Source organism: Gastrolobium bilobum, unplaced genomic scaffold (genome assembly GCF_033153095.1).
Source record: "Gastrolobium bilobum isolate Gb01-03AN ecotype WA unplaced genomic scaffold, APGP_CSIRO_Gbil_v1 utg38780, whole genome shotgun sequence".
NCBI lineage: Eukaryota > Viridiplantae > Streptophyta > Magnoliopsida > Fabales > Fabaceae > Gastrolobium > Gastrolobium bilobum.
Window position 1 is genome coordinate 15,882 of NW_026895749.1, and position 21,048 is coordinate 36,929.

At 37.2% G+C, this 21,048-nt stretch overlaps 1 protein-coding gene across 3 annotated transcripts; it reads left to right on the forward strand.

The window, feature by feature from the left end:
* Positions 1-261: 261 nt before the first annotated feature.
* LOC133295613 (putative ALA-interacting subunit 2) lies at positions 262-20,815 on the forward strand. Of its 3 annotated transcripts, none has more exons than XM_061494453.1 (9): positions 262-393; positions 996-1,153; positions 2,054-2,124; positions 2,210-2,284; positions 6,748-6,864; positions 7,865-7,935; positions 8,628-8,925; positions 19,546-19,835; positions 20,530-20,815. In XM_061494453.1, exons 2-9 carry the CDS (start codon positions 1,075-1,077, stop codon positions 20,582-20,584), a joined length of 1,056 nt encoding a protein of 351 aa, XP_061350437.1. In that variant the 5' UTR covers positions 262-393; positions 996-1,074; the 3' UTR covers positions 20,585-20,815. The 3 variants fall into 3 exon arrangements, with proteins under 3 accessions (XP_061350437.1, XP_061350438.1, XP_061350439.1); XM_061494454.1 differs by having other exon boundaries at positions 2,063-2,124; XM_061494455.1 differs by lacking the exons at positions 262-393; positions 996-1,153 and having other exon boundaries at positions 2,063-2,124; positions 2,210-2,282.
* The last annotated feature ends 233 nt before the right edge of the window (positions 20,816-21,048 follow it).

Consider the following 21,048-nt stretch of genomic DNA (forward strand, 5'->3'; position numbering starts at 1 on the left):
CGTCGTTTTGAGACAGAAATCAAGATATTTTTGTAATTATAATTTATTTTAAGGTTATAATAATTTTTTTTATTATAATTTTTAAATTTTCAACCAAAACGATGTCGTTTTGAAAGCAAACGTAGATAACTTTTTTACTTCACTTTATAAATATTAAAGCCTTAAAATAAATAATAATATAAAGGGAAAGACAATTGTAGAGCCTGCACATAAAAGAAAGTTCACGTTCTCTCTGGCGTGGCCATCACTTTCCTCTCTACAAGCTAAGAATATACATATATACTCATTGATTCCTCACTTTTTGGGTTACCTATTTCTTCCATTTTCGAATCTTCCATTGCTTTCTCTTCGATTTACGTTTCGGTCGACTCCAAGATCTACACGAAATTCCAGGTAATGCCTAGTTTCCTGGTTGTTGAGATTTGGATTTTGAAATGAAATCTTCCTTTCCGTTAATAATTTAGTTCAGTTAGAAATTAGAAAGCTACGGTGTTTGGAATTGGTTATGTGTATTATATCAGAGTAAGAGGTTCAATTTGGTACATGAATTACATCAGTATTGAACAGTTATCTTTCCTGTTAAGTATAGAATCATCAATTTGAGTTCCTTTATTATTATTATTTTTTCGCTTTTTCCTTACATTATCTTAGAATTGAACAGTTATCGAAATTTTCTTTCGCTTATTGACATTGGCGCTCTTGCAAATTGTTTGTGAGCATTTAGGAAAAGAAAATAGAATGCAGATTTGGGTTTCAAGTCATGCAATTTTAGTTTATTCGGGATTGAGACTGAAAAAATGCTACTTTCATTTATTTATTTATTGTGGTTGGAGATGCTCTGTCGTCTACCCTGACCAAAAGCCTTTTCAAGTAGGCAAATTTGAATTCAGATAGCATTAAGGATTAACTTGTACTATTTTGTTGCTTTTCAATTACTGAAGGCAAGTTCTGGAAGCTATTAAGGATTAACTTGTACTATTTGACCTGTAATGCAGTGTTGGCAAATGCAAGTGCTGATGCAAATTGGGTAGGTTCATTTGTGGAGGTACCTCTGAAACTTGGGAAGCTGTGATAATGGATCACGATGGAGGGAGTTCATCAACAGTAAGTGCAGGAGTGCCGGAAATTCCAGGACGCTCGACACGACATGGTGGTGCGTGCATTTTACTTTCAACTAGTTCTGTTAAGTTAGAACGCAAAAAGTTTGGGCATTGCATGGATGGATTTTCTGATAGACAATTTTTTGTTCATATGCTGCAATCATATAATTAATGAATAAATCCCTTTCTTTCCTTTTCTTTTCTTCCCCATATGACCTGTGTTAGACTGGAAACTTAGTAGGGCAGCATATTGATAGTTCAGATTATAGGAGGTTCATACTTGAATAATTGAATTGGATGCTGTGGAATGATTCTTTTTTAGTCACCTCGACTAGAATCATATTGTAAATTATTTCACATCTAGTAACTATTATCAAGAGATAGAGGTTAGTTATCAGCAGTTACAAAGAAGGATGTAGAATTTTGTATTTAGATGTTCTCTCTAGTCAAATGCCTGAGTTTTGAATATTGTACTTAAGCTTTGACATTGTTGCAAACATACAGTTTTAGGAGATCTGGCAGAATAATTGATTTCATTTATTCACTTCTATAAAATTGTATTGTAGTCATTTGTTTCTGTACTTCAAAAAATTTCATATTTATTGTTCTTTCGCACATGCTGCAACCTAACTTCAGATCTTTTATATTATACATTATAGTGACCTAATACATAAAGAATTGAGGAATCATTTTGCAGATGCATCCCGTTTCAATGCATTATATACATTTTTCTCTTCTACTTGAAAATTGACTTTGTTTTGGAAAGAAATAAAGCTTGTTATTATATTTGGCCTCTACATAGACTAGAAAGTAAGTCAGAAATGTCCTATAGATTGAATTTCTTTTACATGTTTCTTCTTTAGACAAGTCCTTTGTATTGAACTCTTTTATTTCTTATTTTTCCTTACCTTTTTCTTTTCTTAATGAAACTTGTACTGATTGCCATTTTGGAGGTTTTGCAGCATTCTATCAGTTTACACAACAGAACCTTCCAGCATGTAAACCTGTCCTTACACCTGCAGCAGTTAGTTCTTCAACAATACTTGAATATTTCATGATTCCTTACTCTATAAAATGTACATGCTAAATCTTAACCATGTTCTATGCAGGTCATTGCTACATTTCTATTGATGGGTTTCATTTTCATTCCCGTTGGACTTGTTACACTTCGTGCCTCGAATAGTGTATAAATCATTTCTACTTCCTTTAATGTTATGCAGTGAATTTTTTCTTTTCTCCCTTCAAAATCCTCATGTTTATGTCAGTAGTAGGCCCCCATTTAGGAAAGTGTACTTTAGGAGAAATAAGGATGGGCCCAATGATCATGTTGGGCCAGGCCTGTTAGTAACAAGAGTTATGGTTGATTGATATTGTTGGATATAGTAGATAGTGTTACCGATGGTAATTGATAGATAGATATAGTAACTAAAGTTACCTGATATTAATTGATATTGATAGATATGGTGGATATTATTACCTAATATTAATGGATACATCAACATTAACAATACCTTTATCCCAAACTAGTTGGGGTCGGTGACATATGAACCCAAATGAAAAGTATAAAAAGATTGAGAAAAAAAGATATTTTTTTTAAAAAATATATATAATATTATCCATTAAAAATAGAACTAAGCAATTAAAAGGAAAAATAAATTAAAATAAAGTGAAAATAAAGATACATAAGAGGCAAAAAAAGAATAAGCAAGTAAAAATAAAAAAAAATAACAAAAAGGAAAAACAGAATACATAAAGAGAAGAAAGATTGAGAGGAAAAAAAAAATAAAAGAAAAGAAGGAAAGTAAAGAAAGGACAAGATAAAAAAAAGGTAAAGAAAGAAAGAAAGAAAGGAAGATAAAGGGAAAAAGATTAAAAAGGGACCGTCTGGAATATAGGAAGATATTCGGCTGGAATATAGGAAGATATTCGGTTCTAACCCTCCATAATGGTAATAGCTTTCCTTCAATCCATCCTAAGACATACCATTCGCCAATCTATATCTCACTCCATTAAGTCTTGTTTTACTACATTCTCCCAAGTAAATTTTGGTCTACTTCTTCTTCTCGTTGTGTCAAGCTCTTGATAACAAACTTTTGTTCTTATGGGAGAATCTAGGGGTCTTCTCATCACGTGCCCAAGTCACCTCAATCTATGCTCTCTCATCTTTTCAACCACCGGTACTAATCCCACCTTTCGTTGAATTTCTTCATGTAAAGAACCAATTTAACCCAAAGGCTTAAGCTGTTCGATGAGGCTACATTAATGATTATATATATTTCTAATACGTCCTCTCACACGAGAGCTCACTAGACTTGAAGGGTGGACAATGACAGACTCACCCACCTGTGCTGAAAAACTGTACAAAAACGTAAGTTGTTCGGTGAGGCTACATTAATGGTTTTATATATCTCTAACACTTCATTTCTTATCTTATCCATCCTTGTATGACCACACATACACCTTAACATCCTCATTTCTGCTACTCCCATTTTATGCTCATGTTGCCTATGTGTTGGCTAACATTCAACTCCATATAATATTGCAGGCCTTATTGATGTTCTCTACAATTTTCCTTTTAACCTAAGGGGAATTTTGCGGTCATACAAAAACTTTGATGCACTACATCATTTCATACACCCTGCTTTGATTCTATAAATTACATCCTTGTAAATCTCTCCACTTTTTTGCAGAATTGATCCTAGATATTGAAAAGTATTTTTCTTGAGTACTTCTTGTCCAAGCAGGTGCACGAAATCTTAAACTTACCTAAGAAAACTCATACTTCATATACTCAGTCTTGCTCTAGCTTAATGTAAATCTTTTAGACTTCAACGTGGTTCTCCACAATTCTAGTTTTCTATTAACACCACCCTTGGTCTCATCAATGAGCACAATATCATCTGCAAAAAGCATATACCATGACACTTCCTCTTGAACATCTTTTGTTAGTTCATCCATAACTAGGGCAAAGAGATAAGAACTTAGAGCAGAACCTTGGTGTACACCTACCGTGATGGAAAAATAACTTGATATTCCATTACAAGTTTTCACACATAGAATAGCATTGTCATACATATTCTTGATTGCCTCTATATATTTTGATGGTACTTTTTTCTTCTCAAGAACCCACCATAGAATCTTACTTGGAACCCTGTCATATGTATTCTCAAGATCTATAAACACTATATGTAAGTCGTTCTTCTTTTCTCGATATCTTTCCATTAATTGTCATACCAAAAAATTGGCCTCCATGGTACATCTTCCTGGCATAAACCCAAATTGATTTATAGAGACTTTGGTTTCTCTCCCTAAGCTTTGTTCAATAACTTTCTTACAACTTTATAGTATGGCTTATAAGCTTAATGCCTTTATAGTTAGAACAATTCTGAATATCTCCCTTGTTTTTGTAAATAGGCACAAGTATACTTTTACTCCATATATTAGGCATCTTATTTGTTTGGAGAATCTTATTGAAAAGATTGGTCAACCAATTTATTGTCTCGTAACCTAGGCCTCTCCACACTTCGATAGGGACCCTATCGAGTCCCAAAACTTTATTATTTTTCATCTTCTTTAAAGCCTCCTTAACTTCATACGCTTTGATTCTGCGCATAAACCTTCTGTTGAAATCATCATAAGCATCCTCCAAATCCACCTCACTTTTATTGCCATCCCCATTAAAAAGTTTGTTAAAGTAGTTCATTCACCTTTCTTTTACTTCTATATCTCTTACCAAAAGTTTTTGATTTTCGTCCTTGATACATCTAACCGGGGTGAGGTCTTTACTTTTCTTTTCCCTTACTTTTGCAAGTTTATACATAACTTTTTCACCACCCTTGCTCCCAAGATTTGTATACAAATCGAAGAAAACATTGCTTTTAGCTTCTCGCACTGCTTTCTTAGTGTTTTTCCTCGCCAATCTAAACTTTTTGCAAGTTCTTATTATCAGGATTTTTATGCAAACATCTATAACATTCATTCTTTTGTTTAATTGCCTCTTGCACCTCTTCATTCCACCACCACGTTTCCTTTGTTTGAAATCTATTCCCTTTGTTTTCTCCTAATGTCCCCCTTCCCACATTTTGGATATACAGCCATCTCATTCCATATTTCATTTGCTCTTTTATTAGTCATAGTCCTTCATGAAACATTCTTTCCTTAAACTCTGTTTGTTTTTCCTCTTTTAGCTTCCACCATCTTATTATTGGGTTCTAAGCACTCTTCCTCATTTTTTGTACTTTGTTTAACTGAACCTTTAAAACTACCAGCTTATGTTGCGTAGCGACACATTCTCCAGGGTAGACCTTAAAGTCAACACATGAGGTAATACCTACTTTTCTAGCAAGAAAGAAATCAATCCGGTTACAATTTTGGCTGCTATAATGAGATTAAATGTGACTCCTTTTGAAAAAAAAGTGTTTGCTAGCATCAAATTAGAAACTAATGCAACGTTCAAGTATCCTCTCTTGCCTTATTTTTCATCCCATAGCTATATACCCTCCATGAATTCTATCAAAACCCCACTACTTTTACCAACATGACCATTTAGATCTACTCCTATGAAAATCTTCTCTCGTGCTATCCCCCTTAAAATCTCTTCCAAATCTTCCCAAAATTGGTTCTTATCGTTTAATTGAAATCCAACTTGGGGGGCATACACACTAAAAATATTCAAAATTAAATCGCCCACTACATGCTTAACCAAACTAATCTTGTCGCCTTTTCTTCTGATGTCAACAACTCTATCTCTAAAGCTTTTACGATCATAATCCCAACACCATTTTTACTCTTGTTTATACCCATGTACCACAACTTGAAACCGGTACCTTCTATTTCCTTAGTCTTTTCTCCAATCCACTTAGTTTCTTGCAAGCAAACAATGTTCACTTTCTTTCTAGCAAAAATATTTACTAACTCTCTCAATTTACCCGTTAAGGTTCCAGTGTTCCAGCTTCCCAATCGTTAACCTCTGGGCATTTCTTGCCCGCCATGCCCACCCATCTGCATGTTGGGACCTTGACATACTTGTCATGAAATCTGGGTGAAGATGTGGCGCCTTGCCTTAGGACAAGGACCCTAGCCTATTTATCACTACACCTTCCTTGTGGCAAGGGCCCTAACCCATTTTTTGCTACACCTGGGGTCTGGTTGCAATGTGTCGCTAAGAAGGGTACGCTCCAACAAAAAATTATAAGGGTTCATCTCATAAATATAGCTGTTTTCTTTTACAGCTAGCTCACCACACCTAATGCCAACCCTCTAGCTTAGGACAGACCATGCATGTAAGCACACATAGGCGGAGTTACTGAATATTATGGATATTGTTAGATAAATTAGTTAGGGGTTGCCGGATATTGGAGAATATTCTCTAAATGGTCAAAAGTAGGATATAAGGAAAAAAGGGTAGATAGGAGATATTATTCAGTTGTAAAGTTGGGAGTGTGTGGGAGAGACCAGGTTCTCAAATTCCTGAGGGACAGCAGCTCTGTAACCATTCTTTCTCTTCCTAACCTTGGGTTTTCCTTTTATCCAGGGATAAGGGAGGTCATATCAATAAAAAAAACCATATTTTCCCTCTGTTATTCCCTAATGTCTGGTCCAGCTCTATCTGCTTACTGCAATATTTATTTGTCCTATGGATTTGCAGGTTGTTGAAATTGTGGACAGGTATGACATTGATTGTGTACCTGAAGAATTCAGAAATAACAAGGTTGCATATATCAAAGATGACTCAATCTCCAAAAACTGTTCACGATTATTAAAGGTGATAGATGATTTATTTTTTGATTAATTAAATCATTCATTGATTATCACTCCAGGGTTCATAATATGCAATAAAATAAATTGGTGGCACATAATTCCTTACTTGTTTAAATGAGTGGTTGGCTACCTCTAAACATCTTTGGAAGTTGCAACAGGATTCACAAACCTCTCTAGTAATGTTCTATGGCTGTGTCAATTATTATTGTTAGCAATTTTTTTTCCTAGCAAAAGCAAATTTAGATGAAATAGATTGTGATTTCATTTGCTATTTAGAAGTAGACTGTTGGGATAAAAATAAAAAATAAAAAACCACTCTTCATTAAACCCCAACTAGCGAAGGTGAGGCGAGAGCAATTCTTGTATGCAACCTTACCCTTACATATTTGTAAAGAGGTTGTTTCCCACATTTGAACCGCTAACCTTTTAGTCATAAAGGAGCAACTTTACCTATACTCTAGGGTTACCTTCTTTATACTTTTCTGTGATAGACAAAGAAAATATATATTAGAGAGAAGAGAGGAAGCAGAGGACAGAAACAAATAAAATAAGACTGGATAGATATCCTCCTAAAAGGGGTTTAAAAAAACCAAGAGCAAAACAATGGAGACGAGCAGCTTAAGTAATACTAATTTAACCATAGGCTTCTTGTGACTTGGTTGCCATTTATAGTAAGCATTTGTAAGCAGAAGAAAATATGAAAATTGCCAAGACAATTGTAAGGAATAAATAATCACTCCTTATTATGAATCATGGAAATCTTATCTGGTAATAGATGGTGATGGTTTATGTCATTGCTCTAAAGGACATTTAATTGTGTGATATTTGCTTACATGCTTTTCTGCTGTTACTTGACTTTCATAACACTCTTCACTTACTTTTTCCTCCCTCATTTAATCTTAGAAGAATTTTGGGCTGGTTACTAAACTGATATTTTTGCTGAATAATTACGATAAAGTTGATCTTTTTACTGTCTCTTGATTGTGCTTTCAACTTGTTTGTAGGTACTTAAGCCAATGAGAGCACCAATTTATATTTACTATCAGCTTGATAACTATTACCAAAACCACCGACGGTAAGCATTCTTTATTTTCTTCTTTTCCAATACAGTGATGAAGTCTTCAAAAGAAATACAAAAAGTATTATTTTGATGAGGTCAATGCTTAACTTCATCTTATATCTTTTTGTTCTGTCTCTTTCCAATTTATCTGCTTTCGTTTATTTGTATGTGTTTTGGTCAATATACGAGTTATCTATATATCATGTACCGGTCCTCTCGATATGGGAAATCATTTATTCCAAGTTAGTGCTTCTGTAAGTACATTCAATTGAGCAAAGCTAAATGTTTGCTCTGTTATGAGGCCAGTTGGTTTTCGACTCTCACCCTACCCTCGCAAGTCGGGAGCCTTGTGTACTGGGGCTAACTGCTCCATTATCATTTCTTTTCTTAGATTGTGTTTGGACTTATTGTCATTTCTCCAATGCAATTCTGGATTATTTTTCTCAACTTTTATCTCACCTGTTGTTAAATTTTGAAAATTTATTGCTGTGCATGTCATTGATTTGTCTTCGGAATTAATATAATGTACTATATCCAAAAGTATTTCAGGTCTAGTGAAGGTCTCTTGAATTAGAGTATAAAATAAAATGCGTTTCTTTATTCCTGGTTCATTTCTTTCCATCCAAAACATACATGTTCCCAGATTTACCTTCAAATACATTATTTTATTTCTCTACTGCTCCTTCAAATCTTAAAAATATGTTCAGGTATGTCAAAAGTAGAAGTGATCTGCAGCTCTTACATGGACTTGGATACAATGGCACCAGTTCTTGTAAACCTTTACAGTCCTCTGATAATCTTCCAATTGTACCTTGTGGGTTGATAGCTTGGAGTTTGTTCAATGATACATATCAGTTCAGTCGTGGGCCATCCGAATTGAAGATCAATAGGAAGAACATTGCATGGAAGAGTGATCGCAATCACAAATTTGGGAAGCATGTTTACCCATTTAATTTTCAGAACGGGACCTTGATTGGGGGCGGAAACCTGGATGCAAGTATTCCTGTAAGTTCTAAGTTTTTGAATTATATATTGAGTCTTTTTTCTTATTGTCATCTATCATAATAGTCACACATCAGTCTTGCATGCTCTACAACATAATGTGTAATTTTTTGTAATTATAGTAAAATATTCCATTAGCGTAGATTAGTCATTATTTTATGAAAGTAATTATTCAGCTAGTTCTATATATTACAATGAAACCATGTACTAAGAATTATTCTGAAATGATATTCAGTCTTTTTCTCATTCAAGTTGGTATGAGAGTTCCTGATGTGAGAAACTTTGGCTCTACAAATCGACCCTATCCTTCCTTCATTGCAGCCCTCATATCAGCCGCCCTTATTGCAATTTATTCCTCCCTGTTTGCGCCATTCATCTTGTCCTGGATTTTTCTACCCATATCTGCTCTCTCCTAGTCCTTCCAGTCCTCCTCCCAAATAGCAAGCCCTAAACATTTCATGAAAACCTTTGGCCACCTTCAGACCCTAAGATTACTGGGAAAGCCCCAAAGGTGGGAGTTGAAGTTTGAACCCTTAGTACAGGTAAGCTGGAGTGTGTTCGGAGTTCGGACTCCCATTGATCCTCTCAGTAAGCATTCTAGCCATTGTACTTTGACTGTGATGGGTGAGAATTTATGTTCTCAATCCATTAATGCCTCTAGTATTGTATTGACTTTGGTGCTACCGAGTACTGATCACATTCCATTCCATTCCTTACATTTTTTGTCATATTAGTTATTACTTATTATCCCTCTTTTGGTAAGTAGAACATAACTATAGCTAATGTATCGTATAGATAAGTTGCAGATTGTGGTATTCTTCACTATATTTCAAGTTTTCAACAATCTGCTCCATGTTCATAAACTTTCAGTAGTGTTATTTTTATTCAAAAGCTAACCATAGACCAAACTTGTGCGGTAACCTTTTTTTATTCTCATTGTGTCTTTTAATATCTTGCCACGGGGAGGACAATTGGAGTTACTAAGGAACAAGGAGGGTTATACTATCTCCTCAATATGCAAGCTGAAGGTGATACTGATCAAAAGTTGTTGTGCTCTTGTCATCAATCTAGTTCAGAGTCTCTTCTCAAATTTGGCTATAACACAATGTCTTGGACATCTTCCTTTTACTTAAGTCTATGTTTCTGATACGAAACATGTGAAGGTGTATGGTAAGAGGTGTCACATAGGAATAATTAGTCATGGGAATATTCTGGATTATAGCACACGTAATTAAGTGTGTGCAATTCTGTTATGTAGGTGCTGAGCTGTCTAAGTTGGTTAGGAAGATTGGTTATATGTTGAGTTGGGCATGCGAAGGGGAATCAGTTGGGAATTGGAATTGGAATTGAAATTGGGACTTGGAAGGCTCAGCATCTCTCTAAGCTGTTGATTTATAGTTTCTGTCTTTAGATCTTTCTTTCTGTAACAGCATTGTTGTGTAGTAGTTTCCTTTTCTGCAAATTTCCATTACTGTAGCCATTGATTCATCAATATACAAAAAATCCAAATAGTAATCTGGTCCAAAAACTTGCTTGTGTTCTTTAATTTCCTTGATTTCTGATTCGGATCCAATCTTATCAATTGGTATCAAAGCTCTTGATCTTGGAGCGTTGAAACCAACCAAAAAAAAAAGAAGAGGAGGAAGATGATTCCAGATTTTTGGGGCGGAGAAGGATATAGGTGGCCTATCAGTGTTGAACAACACTGCCAAGCAAAGGGAATTCCTGAGTCTGCAAAGTTGTCCGAAGCGGTGAAGATACTTAAGGGTCGAGCATGAAGTTGGTACATATGTTGGAGTTGACTCCATCCAAATGCAAGTTGGTGGACATTTTTAAGAGATTTTTTATAGGTATACCAACTTGAGATTTGTTTGAAAGATGAGTGAATCAGAATCAACAAAACCAAAAACAGAGACGCTGAAGAAGAAGGTTGAGGATGATGAGAAGAGGAGTGAGGAGATTCAAGAATCCTTTCGATATGTAGGACCAATATTCCTTAAATCTGAGTTTGAGATGTAGAAAAAATCTCTGCCAGAGAAGGTGGAAACATGTGGTGATTCGATAAAAAGAGAATAGGATGTTGGAGGAGATTGGAGGACTCCGATGATGCACATGCAAGAAGAAATCGTGGAAACAAACCATGGAAGTAAAAGAGATCAATGAATTTCATGAAGCCATGAATGAAGGAGATGTTTCAATAAAGGTAGTGCAAGAACAGTTGAAGCCACAATCAACGGAGGAGGTGGAGCACCCATCACCGTTACCTAAACCTTTGGACTTGAATTTATTTGTGAGGTGGAGGGTTCATCGCTACTTATCCATGGAATAAAGAAGCAGCTAGGAACATGTAAGAGGTTGAAGAAGGATCATATTTGGGCAAACAAAGAGTTGGGTCATCTTTTAGACCCGATCCAAATTTTTTATTCTGGAATGGTGCACTTAGCCCAATTCAAAGAGAATAGTTTCTCCATGTCTATTTTATGTAAGGAGTGGCCATGTGAGACAACAAGTTTGATTGAGTCAAGTGGGCCCAAAAAACATGGGTGTCATCAAATTGGGCTAAAGTGGATTGTCCAGAAATCTGGACTCTCAAGCTAACCCATTAAGGAACATAAAGCACAACAGAGTGTGGGCTTTAGAGGAGACGACATCACATTCTCCCCTCCTCAGTGGCTTGGGGTACTGTTGGAAAGCATTTTTGTTTGGTGTAGGATCTATCGCTCCTCCAAGGGAGTGTTTCATGTCGGTCACAAAAGGGAGGAGGAGCCTTTAGGCTGCAATAGGTCCTGGTACGAGTTTACCAAGTGGCTAATGGTTCTGTTTCACCTAATGCATATGGGAGTTGGGGGGTAGCGAAAATAAAATGTTCGGATTAAAATTAACTCCAAGGCATAAGCGATCAAAGAAGAAAAGAGTTAAGGATAATCCAGAAAATCACCTTAAGGCTCCAAACCGAATAAAGCTAGATGCGGGTTATCTCGTGAAATTTGCTAAAGCTAGAAAATAATGGACCCCTACATGCGAGTCCACGATACTTTGAGGCAAGAGCTTCTATAGCTAGAGAGAAGATTACAAGACCAACTTCAGGTCAAATGCTTGTTCGAAAATACACTTGTAAATAGGTGTTCATCTCTTGTTCAATTGATTAAGGAAATTGCATTGTTAGGGTTGGAAGTAGTATATTTGGAAATAACTTCTCTCCTTGTACCATAAAGCTTTTGATTAGCAATTGTCTTTTGCATATCCATCTACTAAGTATAAAAGTATAAAGTATCGTCAAACAACAGTTAGAGCACGATTCATTGAGGTTTCTATGCTTGAATTTTTAACCAAAAGAGAATGTTCTACAATACAATTCAATGACCATGAGCTCGAGATTTTGCCAAGGGAACATAATGGAAATGAGCTTCAGACTTTGGCAAAAGAATACAATAAAAGTCGGCTAGAAGAAAAGCACTTAGATTTTGGTGTTTATTGTTACCATTCGCCATTATCTCAATATTTAACAATTACAAAAGTATCTCCTCAAGTAGAATTCTTAACTAAACCTTTGTGTAATTGTCATTCCCAACCATTGTCCATGATGAATTATGCTCAAAGCTCTTCAACAAATATAATCAGTCTTGCTGAATATTTTAGGGCGCAAATATCTGATTAAGTTTCAATGACACCTAATATATTTTCTGAAGATTTGGTCAAATGCATATCAGCTATATGTTGCAAGCCCTCTTGTGACACATCCTAGCTTTTCATTTCCCACATTTGCAGGGGAATTGGAGAGAATGACAACGGTCAGAAACATGATGATCCAGAGAAGTTGTCATGGTTAAACTACTAGTGTCGGCCGTATTTTATAAGCTTTGTCCTAATCAAGCTTTTGATTTACATGACATTTATTTCAACTGTGTATTTATAGGTTATGTGATACAAACCAAACAATTAACACACAATTTTATACTGAATAAACCTTGTATATTAATATTTCAACAATCACCAGAAATCATTACAATGGTTCTCCATAGTATTGCTATGGCTCAGAGTTTAAAAGAAAAGAAGAACGAAATTGAAATAACAATTCAGGGACCTTCGAGAAGCCCAACAAATCTCCTTAGCACCTTTCTCTCAATATTGACCTCCTAGGTACCTCTTCGTTCATACCTCTCTCCTATTTTATAAACCCATCTTAACCAACTTGCACACGTATGATCTCTTCATCCTCTAACTGACTATCTGACTCAGCACTAACAGATTGAGGAGTAACCAATTGAGTGGAGTCATAGTGTTTCCTACCTTTGTCCCTCACATACACATTACTGACTTGGGCCTTGCGTAATTGGCCCTATCAATACTCCTCCCCACAACAAGCACCTTGTCCTCCAGGTGGAAATCAGGAAATTGAGCATCAAGATTACTGAAATCCTCCCACGAATTTTCAAAGGCGGGTAAGTTATTCCACTTCACCAAAACCTGCACTCAGCCTTGAGTGTCTCTACGCCAATCCAGCACAGCTGCAGGAGTGACCTGCAATTCCCATTCTTCAGTCAACATGTCAGGTAATGGTTGAGCATTTTGCACAGCAGGGTAAGCCTTTTTAAGCAAAGAGACATGAAAAACAGGGTGAATTTTACACCCCTCGAGCAAAGACAAACGATACGCAGCTGCTCCAATCTTCTCTTCAATCGAAAAAGGCCCATAATAACGGGGACTAAGCTTCTCATTGATCCGGGAAGCTAGAGTTTTCAGCCTATACGGTTGAATCCGCAAATAAACCATATCCCCTATTTCAAAACTAACATCTCTTCGGTGCTGGTCAGCATGAACCTTCATCTGATTCTGGGCTTTCTCCAAATTTCCTTTCAACTCATCTAGAATTAAATCTCTGGCAGCTAATAGTGAAGAGACTGCATCCACCCTTAAGAAACTATTTCCCACACGCAACAATTGAGGAGGATCTATTCCATATAAAGCTTTGAACGGTGTCATTCCGGTTGACTCCTTGTAAGTGGTATTATACCAAAATTCCGCCCAATGCAACCATTTAGGCCAACTCTTTGGTTTAGGACTGCAAAATCAACGAAGATAAGTCTCTAATCCTCTGTTCACAACTTCAAATTGCCCATTAGCTTGTGGATGATAGGCTGTAGTGTAGTGCAATTTAGTACCCGCGGATCTGAATAATTCTGACCAAAATTTGCTCAGAAAAACTCTATCCCTATCTGAAACCACCACCAAGGGAAAACCATGCAAACAAACTACTTCCTTAAAAAACAACTCAGCCACATCTTTTGCTGAATAAGGATGAGACAACGCTAAAAAATGTACATATTTTGTGAGTCGATCAACGACCACAAATATGGTATCAACCCCAAACGCTCTTGGTAAACCCCCAATGAAATCCATAGAAATTTCGGACCATACCTGTGTCGGAATGGGCAGAGGCTGTAATAAACCCGCTGGTGACAGATTTTGAACCTTACTTTGTTGACAAACAGAGCAGGCAGCAACGTATTGCTGAATAGTCTTCCTCATTCCCTCCCAATAGACTACCCCCAATGCTTTTTTATAAGTTCGAGAAAATCCCGAGTGACCCCCAAAGCTGGAATCATGAAACTCATACAGAATTAAAGGAAGGAATTTAGAGACCTTGGATAATACCAATTTAAATCCGGTGTGTCTCAGAATTCAGCAGCAAGGCTTGAGTAATATTGCATAACACCGGATCCTCCTGAACCTCTTTTGTCCACCTCCTCCAGTTGTGGTAATTGCACTTGAGAAATCATAGAACATTGCATTCTTCTTGAAAAAGCGTCAGCTATTACATTTTCCTTACTAGGTTGATATTGAATTTCAAAATCATACCCTAACAATTTGGACGTCCATCGCTGTTGTTCCTCCCCCAACACCCGTTGTTCCAGCAAAAAACGGAGACTTTTTTGATCTGTTTTTACAATAAAATGTCTCCCTAGTAAATACGGTCTCCATTTCTGTACAGCGAATACAATGTCCATGAGCTCCTTCTCATAAACTGATTTGTTCAACGAGCGTGGAGAAAAACCCCGACTAATAAATGCTAATGGTCGGTTTTCCTGCATAAGTATAGCCCCAATACCTTTACGGGAAGCGTCCGTTACCACCGTAAATGGTTTAGAAAAATCTGGTAATTTAGAACCGGCACACTGCTCATAGCTTTTTTTAACCATTGAAAGGCCTCTTCTGCTGCTTGGTCCCATTTGAACCCCTCTTTTTTAAGCAGATTAGTCAATGGTTGAGCTATTTTCCCATAATCTTTCACAAATTTTCGGTAATACCCAGTGAGACCAAGAAACCCATGTAACTCCTTCACCGTTCTAGGAATTGGCCACATTACCATAGCCTGAATTTTACCCGGATCTGCGCTAACCCCTTCAGACGTAATAAAATGACCCAGATATTCAATTCGAGCTTGCCCAAAACAACATTTTTTTTTGTTAGCAAATTTGTTCTGTCGTAACACTGAGAAAACCCATTTAAGGTGCTCAATATGCTCCACTGCACTCCTACTGTAAATTAAGATATCATAAAAAAAAACCAAAACAAATTTCCTCAAGAAAGGCTTCAGTACCTCATTCATGAGTGCATTAAAGGTGGATGGTTCATTAGTGAGTCCAAACGACATGACTAAGCACTTGTAATGGCCTTCATGTGTACGGAATGCCGTTTTAGGGATGTCTTCCTCCTTCGTTCGAATCTGGTGGTATCCAGATTTTAAGTCCAATTTACTGAACACAGTTGACCCCCCCCCCCACTTCATCAAGCAATTCCTCAACCACTGGTATCGGAAATTTATTTGGCACGGTGATTTTATTCAGAGCCCGGTAATCCACTCATACTCTCCAACTCCCATCCTTCTTTTTCACCAATATTACTGGGCAAGAGTATGGGCTAATACTAGGCCTAATAAACCCATCGTTCAACAGTTCTGCCACCAATTGTTCAATTTTTGTCTTCTGGTAATGTGGGTACCTGTAGGGACGACAATTAGGCACTTGACTTCCGGGAACCAGTGTGATAGCATGATCTCTTGTCCTTTGTGGTGGTATTCCTTTAACCTTCGTAAATAAATCTGCATACTCGTCAATTTGCCAATTCCTTCCATTCTGTAGGAAACTTAACATCCCCATCTTTTATACTCAACTCCTCTTTTTCTATATAAAACCCTTCGCCAGCCTGCAACAGTGCCTTTGACATTGCCTTAAGAGACGAGATCGTACGGGACAGGGACGGATCCCCTTAATGATTGCTTCCTTGTTTTGTGTCACGAACCTGAGAGTCATGGCTTGAAAATTAGCTCGGATTTCCCCAAGATCCCTAAGCCATTCCATTCCCAAAACGGTATCCGCTCCTCCCAAGTCAAAAACAAACAGGTCCTGTACGATTTCATGATTCTGGATGACTATCTTCACCTTCCGGCATACACCCTTACATGCAACCTTGCGCCCATCACCCAGCTCCACACGGTAGAGAGACATTTGTTCCACCTTCAACCCCAATTTCTGTGCCACCTCCGATTTCACAAAATTGTTCGACGATCCACAGTCGATTAGCACCTACTTTTCGCCTTCCACCTCACCCTAAACTTTCATGGCTTGACTCGAAGTGAGCCCCATCATGCTCTGTAACGGCAGTTGTAGCTTCAGATCTTCATCCGCGTGAACCTGCTCCAACGCGTTCTGAGCTTCTTCTTCCGTCTTTTTACCATCGTTCCCCTCTCCTTCATCCAAGATCAAAAGATGAAGTTGTTTCCCTGCGCATCTTCGTTCTGGATTCCACTTGTCTTCACAACGAAAACACAAGCCTTGTCGTCTTCGTTCCACCATCTCCGTGTTCGACAATCTTCGAAATTTACTCCCCTGACTTTCATCATTCCGGTTCGTTGATGAGTTTCCTTGTGTCACCGTTCCAGTCCCACTTCGATTTAGGGCATTTGATTTGGTATTTTCAGAGTTCTTACTTGGGTCTGAGCCATTAGTTTGACCCGCATAGCTTTTAATCAGTCCTCCCTTTTGATACCCCGCGTTGGTCTTGTGTGGCCCAACAACACTTTTGGGCCCAAAATAGCCTACCCCTTCATCAGCCCATGCCAAATTCCTTTGATCAATTTTTTGGGCTAACTTCATCATGGACGCCAACCTCAACCCTGGATTCATCAGCACTTCTTCTCTGATGCTGATTCTCAGACCACTAAGCCAGGCCCCTTTCAAGACCTCTTCGACTGAGTACCTCATGGTTCCGACCACCGCCTCGAACTCGTTCCGGAAATCTGACACCGTGCCGGTTTGTTTCAGTGAGTAAAGTGGTCCATAGGGGTTATCCAGCATTTCCGGTTGAAACCAGCACAAAATCTCTAGTCGGAATTGCACCCAGGTTACCGTCGGGTTCTCTAATTCCCACCATTGATACCAATTAAGAGCTTCTCCTTCGAGTACCAACATCACTGCGGGTACCTTTTCTTCTTCCCCTATTTCATTCATCTGAAAATATCTCTCCACTTTACTTAGTCAGCCATGCATACGCATTTACATCTGAAAAAATAGGAATCTCCAATTTACGTATCCTGGCCTCCCCGTAATTGGCTCCCCTGCGGCTCCCATGAGATCCTTCTGAATCATTACTCCTCCTCCCCCTATCCCAGTTGTTTCTTTCATTTCTGAATTCTTCAGATCTAAGCTGGTTAAGACCTGTCCCTAATTCCCTTAATTGACGAAGAATTTCCGTTTGATTAACCTCACTGGCTTCCATCCGTCTCACCAATTCTTCTTGACTTTGCTCGCTCAGACGTAACCTCTCTTCCATTCCTTCCATACTTCTCGTCCACACCATAACCCAGCTCCCAGACGGAGCTTTGATACCAATTTGATACAAACCAAACAATTAACACACAATTTTATACTGAATAAACCTTGTATATTAATATTTCAACAATCACCAGAAATCATTAGAATGGTTCTCCATATTATTGCTATGGCTTAGAGTTTAAAAGAAAAGAAGAACGAAATTGAAATAACAATTCAGGGACCTTCGAGACGCCCTGCAAATCTCCTCAGCACCTTTCTCTCAATACTGACCTCCTAGGTATCTCTTCATTCATACCTCTCTCCTATTTTATAAACCCATCCTAACCAACTTGCACACGTATGATCTCTTCATCCTCTAAGTGACTATCTGACTCAGCACTAACAGATTGAGGAGTAACCAATTGAGTGGAGTCATACTAGTGTTTCTTACCTTTGTCCCTCACATGCACATTACTGACTTGGGCCTTGCGTAATTGGGCCCTATCATTATGCTCCTAATAGGAAAAGGTACAAATGCTATCAACCTACGTGTCGATGTTTCTTTATTTCCATTAATGTCATGTTTCATGAAAATGAGTCCTTTTCCTGTCCTTGCCTTCAATGGAAGAACAGCATTCCATAAGCTGAGTACTCCATTTCATCCTTACTAATACATTTTAGTTCTTAAATAAAATAAGAAGAGAGATATTAGTTCTTATATTTCTGAATCCAATACTTTATTATACCTTGGAATAACTATGATCCTGACCTAGATAACTTACTAATTGCACTGAGGAAAGGAAAATGGTCTTGCATGAAGTACCTTATTTCTCAGTTAGTCTCTTCTAAAAATAGTCCTTGCTGCACTAGAGCTTCATTTGACCCATAGATTTCTTCAGAATCCCAACATTAGTATGGAAAGCATTGAAGGATAAGAACTAGGTTCAAGCCATGAATGAGGAGATGAGTGCATTGGAAAAAGATGGAATATAGGAGATTGTCGAGAGACCAATAGGATGCAAATGGATATATATATACCTTGAAATATTGGTTTGATGGTACACTAGATTTTTATAAAGTAAGGTTAATACAGTTGATCAGTCTGGAGGTGCACTCAGATTTATGGGATTGACAATGAGGACACGTGCTCCTGTAGCGAAGATGAACATTATGAGAATCTTACTATCCCTTGCTACTATATTTGGGTTAGAGTTATACCAATTTGATGTTAAAAATGCCTTTTCATGGAGATTTGGAGGAGGAAGTTTATATGGAGATTCCCCTTGGATATGTGGAAGAGAGAAGGTGTGCAAGTTTAAATATCTTTTTCTAGTGAGTTTTGCTGCCCTTTTTTTGGGTCGGCGCTTATAATCAGTTTCACCAACAAAGGATGTATGTGCAAATGGATGATCAATAATTCAACAACAATCAAATCATATCTCACAATGGGGTTGGTCACATGGTTCAGTCAATGCCATTGGGTTCTATCGAAGATCAAACTTAAAAAAAACCATTATATACGCAAACCTTCAACGCCTTTTCTTTTGGCTTGAAATCAGTTGCACCATCAGAGGATGAGCGTGAAATATTAATACTCAGTAGCATATAATAGGTCAAACTAAAGTTGAAATTTGGGTTTTGGGTGGGGAGTGGCATGTGGACTAAGCATCTCTTGTATCTAGTTCTTTTCCTCAATAAATTTTCTTTATATACTGATTTTGTTTATAATATATTCTTGTGTGCTGATTCTAATGAGTTCTATTATGTTATTCTGTTTCTCTCTCTTGGCCATTCTTATTCCCTTATTCAGCTCAGTGATCAAGAGGATCTCATAGTTTGGATGCGGACTGCTGCTCTCCCCAGCTTCCGAAAGTTGTATGGTAGAATTGAAGAGGATTTGGATGCAGATGATGTTATAGTAGTGCACCTAAAGAATAACTATAACACTTACAGTTTTGGTGGAAAGAAGAAGCTTGTTCTGTCAACATCAAACTGGCTTGGTGGAAAAAATGACTTCCTCGGAGTTGCCAATTTATTTGTTGGCACCTTTTGTTTACTGATCTCCATTATCTTCCTGTTGCTTCATGTGAAAACTCCTAGGTAATAATAGTTTCCATAATTACCTAATTGCTTTTTGATTATTTTGTGCAACAGAGGCCACTTCATCATGAAGTTCGCCTGGAGGATGCTGAACACTGCTATATTTTAGTTTCTCTAGCACTTAAATCTACCGCATGATAGCCTTTCAGTTTTTTTTTTTTTGGTTGCCTTTCCTTTACAGAGTTGTTATTAAGAACTTCTATTTTGAGTTTAAAATTGCTTTAAAGTAAAAAAAAATAAAAATTATACTATTAATCCACTAGAAATTATTACGTCATTGTAGTAATCAAGGTTCTTGAGTTGCAGTAAAAGTTGTTTACAGGATTTTAAACCCTGGTGTCATATGATGTACTGACTTCTATTAATTGCTATCGGATCAACAGATCAAGACTAAATCCATTTTTTTAGGGCAGGAGTGAAAGGCCTTATTAATGAGATTATCTGAATGCATATCTATACTAGTTATTGTGAAGTCATGAAATTATTATTTGAAATTGAAAATGTGAAAGCTTCTCACATAGAAGAAAAATAATGAAAATATGTAGATCATACTCACGAAGAATTCCAAATAATGGTAATTTGCAAAGAAAGCATGTTCTGTCATTCTCCTATCCTATCTTTTGAACTTATTCTCCCAAACAATTGTTGAGCTTGGGTGCTGTTTACATATTATGCTTTTGTTTTTTTGGGGCAGACCTTATGCGGACACGACCTACTTATCTTGGAATAGGAAAAGCACTGCTAGCTGATGAGGTACGTGGTACACCGGTTCTTAGTGAGACTCAATATACATATTCTTGAGTAAAGCTAATAGCATTTAATTGTAAATGGTAAAGCAGAGTAAACATTTGGGTTTTTTTTTTTTTTTTTTTTGAAAACAAACATATGGGTTTAACTGCAATGGAAATAATCCAAAAGGAGTGAGATAGTACTGAGGAGCATGGGTGATTTGAAAGAGGTCATTGTATTAAACCTGCCCGACCCCAAAGAAAAAAAAAATTGGAAATAGAAAACTGTATCTGTTCATGTATTGAAGCATATTTTTACAGAGCAGAGTTGATTAAACATTTATCAAACCATTGACGCATGAGTCTCTTTCACATATCAAAGTTTATACTTAATATTTATGGAAATCATCCACTCGTAGTCTGGTAGTTTTATGCGCAGCGGAAACTAGATAGGATCTTCAAAAGATTTTTTAGCTTCACAGAGC